The sequence below is a fragment of the Serinus canaria genome, chromosome 6, assembly GCF_022539315.1.
Source record: "Serinus canaria isolate serCan28SL12 chromosome 6, serCan2020, whole genome shotgun sequence".
Classification (NCBI taxonomy): domain Eukaryota; kingdom Metazoa; phylum Chordata; class Aves; order Passeriformes; family Fringillidae; genus Serinus; species Serinus canaria.
The window spans coordinates 17,097,184-17,105,287 of record NC_066320.1 but is presented as its reverse complement, the minus strand read 5'-3'; the positions used below and the strand labels follow the sequence as shown (position 1 = coordinate 17,105,287).

General features: G+C 41.8%; 2 protein-coding genes across 2 annotated transcripts; both read right to left on the bottom strand.

Moving 5' to 3' along the window:
• Nucleotides 1-301: 301 nt before the first annotated feature.
• Nucleotides 302-1,636, bottom strand: ZNF488 (zinc finger protein 488). The gene has a single exon (XM_050976366.1). It carries the CDS (start codon nucleotides 1,449-1,451, stop codon nucleotides 468-470), a length of 984 nt encoding a protein of 327 aa, XP_050832323.1. The 5' UTR covers nucleotides 1,452-1,636; the 3' UTR covers nucleotides 302-467.
• A 685-nt stretch (nucleotides 1,637-2,321) lies between these two features.
• LOC103813952 (PR domain zinc finger protein 8) lies at nucleotides 2,322-7,343 on the bottom strand. The gene is made up of 3 exons (XM_050976446.1): nucleotides 7,128-7,343; nucleotides 3,003-3,231; nucleotides 2,322-2,353 (listed from the first exon to the last, which is right to left on the bottom strand). The coding sequence occupies exons 1-3, from the start codon at nucleotides 7,341-7,343 to the stop codon at nucleotides 2,322-2,324; spliced, it is 477 nt and encodes a 158-aa protein (XP_050832403.1).
• Nucleotides 7,344-8,104: the final 761 nt, after the last annotated feature.

The window sequence follows — 8,104 nt, the reverse complement described above, 5'->3', positions numbered from 1 at the left end:
GTCCACCAATGCTGCTAGAAATAGTAACTTATCTTCTTTTGACATATAAGCTCTGATTTTTCTAATGCTTAAATGTTCCTCATTCAATAAGGTGGTTGTTATTTCTGTATTTATGTTGTACTGCACAGACACCAGCAAATCAAATATAGGCAAAGACAACTCTGTTTGCAAATCTATAATTTTGTCCCTACGCTGCAAATTAACACCGCATGTGGATTGATTTCCCTATTTTATTTCCTCAAAAATAGGTTGACAAGGGCTAGGTTGAGTTTTCAAAATTTAAAACCCACGCAGACTGTTGTAAACATTTAATATTTTTTTCGCAAAGCATCTATTATAAGTTATTGTAAACAGTGATTTCCTGAAAGAAATTAATGTAAGCTCAAAAAGAAATGGATTTAAGTGAACTATCATTCCCTTCCTCATCCAACCTGCCCAGTGCCTTGGTGACATCTGCCTGCACAGCTCTAATTATGAGAAGTCATGTGCCGGGATAAATGATGGCGTTCTCGGAAGTACTCGTGGCAAATGGGACACGTCAGCTTCTCCTCCCGTCTCCTCTTGCACTGGGATTCACTTGAGGAGTATTCTTTTTTGTGATGGGACCGCATGTGGAAGACTAAATCAGATGTCATGCGAAAGGACAGGTTGCATTTGGCACACCAGTTCTGGGCAGCCACTCCAAAGGATGTGAAGGTAGGGGGAAGAAGAGTCAAGGAAGAGGAGGAGGAGGAGGGGGAGGATGAAGTAGTGCTGGTGTTTTGTAACTGTCCTCCTGCTTGCTTGAGCCACGGTTCTGAGGTATATGGGAAAACACTGCTCCGAGTGATGCTTGTCTGCAGCATCTGAGCATTACACAAATCACTGACCAAGAACTTGGAATTGAGAAGACTGCTGCAGCACATGATGTCTGCGGTGGCAATGAAGCCAGACAGCTCCCCCAGGCTCTTTGTTGACTCACTCATGGGATGTGAAGAATTTACTGCAGCTCTTTCTGTTACGCACTTACTGGGCTTGCTGAAAGCACTCTTCTCTTCTCCTCGAGCTCTGGTGGGCCAAACAAAGGAGAATGCACTACCAGAGGAGTTCAGCAATGCTTCCTTTGACACCTGCTCTCTACCAAGTGGGGCCGTGCCATCCTCCTGCTCTGACTCCTGCAGTCTCTCATTCCTCAGCTTCTCTTTCATCCTCCTGACCTCGGTGAAAGCACTCTGCTTCTGCTCTAAAGCATCCTTCCTAGCTGACTGCCTCCCTGAACTGAGCTTCCTGAAAGAACCAGCCAATGCATGCTCTCCCCCAGCCTCTTCCTTGCCCCCACAGTTACGTTCCTCAGTCAAGTTATTGGTTTTCTCCAACAGCACTGTCTTCCTGCTCCTGTTGTTCTCAGCCTCTTCAGATTTTGCTCTCCTTTCTCCAGTAAGACCATGTGCATCATCTTTACAAGCTGCCATTTTGACTTCCAGGTCCCTTGCCAGACTGTGGAAATTCGTGGTCTGCTCAGCTAGGCTGCTCTTTTCAGTTTTAGGGTTCTGGGAGTTTCTCCATAGCAGAGAGCTCTTCCCTGGGACACAGAGGAAGCGGACATGGGACAGATAGGAATGCTCACATTTAAAGACTCGGTCGCACTCTTGGCATCTCAACTCTGCAGAAACAGACAACAAGTGATGAGTTTTGCAAAGGTGGAATCATGGGTGTATGCAGATCCTGATCCTGCCACTGACACAAAAAGCCAGGAACACCTCTTGTGTCCTACAAGGTTACACATGATAAATCTAATGCCAGGGCAGAATCAGGTCCCTTCCTGCTATGCAAAATGGTTCATTCTTATTTGTTTCCATGCTTCCGTGCTACTGGCAGAAATATTCCATTTAGACTCTCAAGCCTAAATTTTATTACATAAAATGTAATTATATTACATAAAAGTACATAAAATGGCCAGTACACCATGTTCTAGATAAAACCATTTAGACTTTATAATGACTTGAAGTCTAAACCCAGATTTGGGTCTACATTTCTTAACTAAGTCATGGGCTTTTATTCAGGATGAATGTTAAATACTATGTATCCAAGCAATAATGAGTTTTAGACCAGGATTCAAAGATTTTTACATGACTCTCTATTTTTAGAATACTCTGGAAGTTTAATACTGTTCAAAAATCATCTGACCTTAATGCCTGAAGCCCTAACTCATGCTCATTTGGCAAGCTCTTATAGACCTTAAGGCACAAATGTCTATGGCACAGAAAATGATGTTCAAATTGCAACAGTGCCAGTGATGGGCAGGAGGAATAAGGAACACTCTTTCCTTGTGGTCTTCAGACCTACTGCACCTTTGGTTCATGGGGATGATTGACTGCCCAAGAACAGATGGTACAAAATTCAGCAATCAACACAAATATGGTACATCTTAACCCTTGTAAACTATATCCATGTTACATTATTTCACCACACAGCAGTTTTACAACGCAAGTTATTCCAGACAGCACCTGAGGCCTGGAATACATAGGAAACTTCATAAATTGGTTGGGTAGAATTAAAATTCCTAATTTGGGACTCAGCACAGCTTACATCATTTTACAAACTACAGAAACTGAACTTTTTATAAGGAAATAAGGCTGCCGAAATGGGTGGAACATTATACCTATGAGTGTAAAGTCTTGATTCTAGATATAGTTTTTCTTGTGCTACATTCTTCCCTGGTAAATCCAACGGGCTGGCATCAAAGAGCACAGATTTCCATTGCATAGCTCAAAAATTTCAGTGTGAATCCCTAGAGCACCATCCTCTGCTAGAAAGTACCAATGAGAATGGCATTAAGAACTGCAGATTGGTTCTTGCTCTGTGACTCCAGCTCGAACCTCAAAGCAGAAGATCATTTCTCTTAGCAGACCAGCTAAGGATTTGCACATGTTTTGCATTATTACAAGACAACCAGAAATTAAAGAAGATGCAGACTCCCTTCTGTCCTCAGTGAGCCTTGCAATCAGCAATTCAGGACTTACCATTCTGGGGCCTCTGAGCTTTTATCTCATTGAAACCCAAGAGGCTGGAGAGCTCCTCATCATACCAGACAAGCAGCTCCTCGTTTTTGCTGATTTTCCTGGTGGAGCGATAGTATAACTGACTGTTTTCCAAGTAGGCTTCCAAGTTCTGCTCCTTGCTATGGGCAGCTGCTTGCACAAGTCTCATCCAAGGCAGTCCTGTGGGACTGTGCACAGATGTAACATCCACCTGTGAGACAGGACACATAGAAGGGAGGCTACGGGTCTGGAGGCCCAAAGCAAGATTTGCATCCAATCCAAGAACAAAGCCTGGTTCCTGCCTTGCACTGAGCACGTATGACAAAGCTGTGAGGAGCCCAACACATCTGCCAGTGTCACCAAATCCAAAGGCATCCCAGGGAGAAGGCTTCCCCATTGTGGGGGCTGAGAGCTCTGGGAATACAGCAGTGTGGGAGGGAGGAGGAGACACCAATGTGTGACCTCCCACGGCAAAGCCAGACCTGCTGTGTTGGTCAGTCCCTAGCCCTGCCCTGTGCACACCATCCCATGGGACTGTGCCAGGTGTGGATCACAGAGGTACAGGAGGAGTGATCCTCTCTCAGAAGGGGTCTCAATCCTGGGGATATGGAAAGGGGACACGAGTCAGGAGATGTGCCAGTGCTGTGACTTGGGGACTGAAAGATGTGCAGACCCCTGGATCAGTGCAGTGTCAAACTGGGAATGAACACTCAGGACAGTTGCATGTGGAGCTTTTCAGTGACATAAGAGGATATGCATCAGTGGGTGTAAGAAAAGTCATGGTGATTTGATTCAATACCCCAAGTAAACATCTGCATATATGTTGGCTAGATTACATAAAATACAGATTTTAATATATACAACTAAGAAGCACTTATAGGATCTCTTTCCTTTTTTTCAGAAATAAATTTATATTTTACCTTTGCTAGATGAATTAAATTAATTTCAAGGTATCTAAACAGATAAACCTCATCAGATCAATATTTTTTGTTAAATAATTTCTGAGAGTTGCAAGGGGTTGATTTACTCTCAATTTGTGTGCATGCAGATATACCAAACAAATTAAAAACATTTCTCAGGTTGTAACAGGCACTAAAAACTCTAAAAAATAATATAAAATCTATTGTTTGAATTAAATTTCTGTTCTGTGTGTATATTACAGCACAGTCCTAAACCACATATAATTTTTACTCCACAGGACTCTTGAGTCATTTAGTCACAGGTTAACAAGTAAATAATGTAAGTGCAAAACATTTGGCATTGTCTTCCTCACACAGTGTATGATTCCAATCTTAGTTACTTTATTACACTGAATAGGGAGTGATTTATTTCTTTATAGGTTTTTCCTTGGTGTTTACCACAGCAGGTCCATGCCCTCTGCAACACTGGAAAGGGAATATTTTCATAGCTTGAAGGTTAAAACACAGGGTGATCAAAAGCAACATTTATATGCCTAAAAAACTAATTTTTGAAGCACTAAGTCATTGTTTAGAAAGGAAGAAGTTTGCAAATGAAAAATGTCTAGTGACAAGTATGATCTAAATTTCACCTCAAGCAATGTATAGCTCTTTGTTTCCACTAATTGCAGGTCAGCCATTCTTTAGTGTTTGGAACCAGAAATAATATTTTGGCTAATTACTTCTCTGGTTTAACTGACTAGTACCTATTGTGAAAAGTTTGATCACATTAGTAGCTTGGATACAAGAACAAAACATTAAGAGACCATTAGGAAGAGAATTTCTTAGTGTAAGAGAGAAAATAAATTAGCATGCCCAGAAACTGGTTCTCTCTAAATGCCATAGTAATTAACAATGATTGAGAAATACAAGTGCCTGACAGCAACACAGGAACACCCACCCACACACAGTGGCTGTAACTAACAGCTATGACAGAGGCTGTCATATTTTAGTTGCTGTGTTTCAGAAATACGAGCAGCCACCCGGTGCTCTAAGCAAAGTCAAAGGGAGCACAGCTCCTCCAGGACTCCAGGGAAAGAGCTCAGTCAGCTTCAAGTAGGTGAGGAGGAGTACCAGATGTAAGATAAGATCTGGATGCTGCCAACTAGAATAATGAACCAGCTTTATTTTCCCATGTGTTTAGAGACACTATAAACCTGGCAAATCCACCCTCTCCTGGAGGTGTCAGTCCCCCAGATGGACCCTTTTCACCCATACATGAGGCCCAGCATCTCAGTCAGATCTGGGCTGTGGAGGAATGTGGCTCCCTTGGGAGGTGCTGGAAGAGAAGAGAGAAAATAAGTGTCTTCCTTGAAACCCCCAAGAAGCTGTAAGGGGCAGAGGAATCAGTGGAAAGATCTACCTGTGCCAATGGCTGCCAAGGCATCTTCTTTGCCCAAGTGTGCAAACTGGGCCAAGGAGCTCAAATTAAGGCCTCCAAGAAAATGTGGGGAAAAAGATTATGAAGTTCTCCTTTGGACTAAACAAAACAGCCCAAGATGATGAAACCCTTGTTTGAAATAACATTCCCCAAAGTCTTGCAGGAGTGCTGATGAACAATGATGAACAGAAACCTCAGTTGCACGAATCCACCTTGCCAATTCATTGCAGTGTGTATTCTGTTTGTACTACACCCAGCAGAGCAAAACCCATTTTTTGTTTTGCGCTTCAGTGCCATGATGACAACATAGCATCATGATGGAATTTTTAATTAATTACTTCAAACAGTTTGGAGCCTAATGGTAGTTCCTGATTTCTGGGAGGTTTACTTTTAATTATGAGTAGTTAACAGGATATGGGACTACCAATTGCATCTGAAACAGCTACTTGCAGAATTTCATGTATTTACTGCCAAAGGACAGAGATCTGAGCCAACTCAGGCATCCAATTTCATTGCTGCATAGCAATTACTTAGCTCAAGTGTAGAAAAACACTAAAGCCATTCCTCTAGAGGGCTCTTCCAATGTAGAAAACCTTTGAGGTTCTCTCTACAGTAATTCAAAACTCCCAGGAGAAATACAGAAATATTCCAAAAATAAAGCCTTATTTCAGGGCAGGTCTCTCTCCAAAGAGTTTGTTGGTCTCCTGGAGTACTAATAACCTGTCCAAGAAAGCAAACTTGTGCCAGAGACTCAAAACAGTCAGATAAAGCCTGAAGCCTCTTCTTCCCTTTCTTATTTTGTTTAAAGCAGAAGTGTAGAATAGAACAGGTTAACTCCCAACAACTGTATCTTCCATATTACACATATGCCTTGGGATTCCTCTCCTCCAGAGCACAGGAATCTTAGGCAAACCTGGATCTTTCCCAGATCCATTCATGCCATAGAACGTGGGAAATTGGCTTTCCTGACACTGTAAAACACCTCCCTGTCTTCATCTAGACCAACAGTGACTGAAAGGCATTCCGAGACCCAGAAAGCCAGGGTAAGTGGTCAGCATGACAAACAGTGGCTAGGAAACACACACACACAAAAAAAAATAATTTGTGGAACTAGAGCTTGAGATTTAATAGTCCATTACAATCCTGGGGTTTCTGCCTTCCCTACAGTGATTGAAAAGTGTAGCTGTAACACAGACATACAGACCTAAGGTGACTTAAGGAAGTCCATGTACAAATAGCAGTTAAGTTGTGGCTGCCCAAAGTGTGTGTGGGCTAGTTAGTTGCCTGACTGCCATTGTGGTTTCACTTTTAAGGATAACTGAACACACTGGGGTAGCAGTTGCCTAGATCTGTAAATAAATGCTGTGAATGTACCACCTGCATGAATCAGGGCAATGACACAGACTTCCCCCTCTGTTCTCACAAGGCTGTCACACCTCCTGATAAACCTCCTTTGTCCTGACAAAAGCTGAACTAGAGGTTACTAAACTATTTGTCCCTCTTCCCTCCTATTCCAAGTCAGATCTGAAGCAGGCCATCAATCATCAGCATAGAAGTGGGACTCTATATTCTTCCTGCAAAGGACAGAGTTTTCCTCAGGTCTTTCCAGTCTACAGCTCATAAATCAGAAACGCACTGGCCCTTTCTTTCAAGGAGCTGTTTCTTGTGCTGAACAAAACAAAAAAGCTACCCCTTGCAAAGTTCCCTTCTCAGGGATGGTGTACCTCTTTTTGACAGGTCTAACATTAAACATCCATATTTTTCTCATACCTTAAATACATAGTGGATGTTCCGTCTGTCAGAACACTTGAGAGCAATGAAAGCTACAGTGTCCAGCAGAGTGTTCTGGAGCATGCATGGTCCAAAAACAACTTCTTCAGGGATGTCTTGTGTGGTATGAACAGTAGCCAGTATGTCTGGAAAATGGTGATGCAGAAGCTTGTTGTCACTTGTCCAAAGGAATTTAGGCAAAGATGTAAGTTCCATTATAAACCTGTAAAAAACACAAGGAATCACATTTGGCACAGAGATGGAAGCAGAAGGTGGCATCAATACTTGAAATACGAAGATTTCCAGGATTTGTAGGTGAATTGTAAGAGTATGCCAGGACATTGTTGGTTACAGAGTTTACAGCTTTATTAACATCCAGGTCAGAATGAGAAAGATTACCTTGCACTAAACCAAAGTCTTAGGTTTGTAAACAAGTGAATTACATTTCTTGGAATAGGCAGACAGTCCAAGAGTTCAACCGCTGCTCTCTTCAGGCAGGAATAAGAAGATTTGGGAAAAATAAGCAAAATTTTGAGTGAGTAGAACTCAGCATATTCTTAAGCATATTCTCAGATATCCTTATTATTAATATTTTGTAGAAGTGTAGAGAATAGTAGAGAAGGAGAACAGCAACAAAATAAAGCAAGGCTTTTTGAAACACATTTTGAAAAAGCTGTGCTGTTTTTGCTTGAGTGCAACATCAGTCTAGTTTCTGGTTAAGCTGCTACAAAACCAGGAATAACCTGAGTCCTGAGTCTATCCAACCAGAATGCACAAAATTTGTGGAAATTCCTGAAAAGAATTGTTTTCATCCCACCTCAAAGTATATGCTGTCTGCTGTTGTTGAGAAAATCAAATCAGATTATGACTCTTCACATAGTGATACTCCCAGCACAACGTTAGTAAAGATTTCTGTCTTTAGAGGATAAATTTTTCCAGCCCTGAATGTAGAATAATATATTTGTCATTGTAGATGC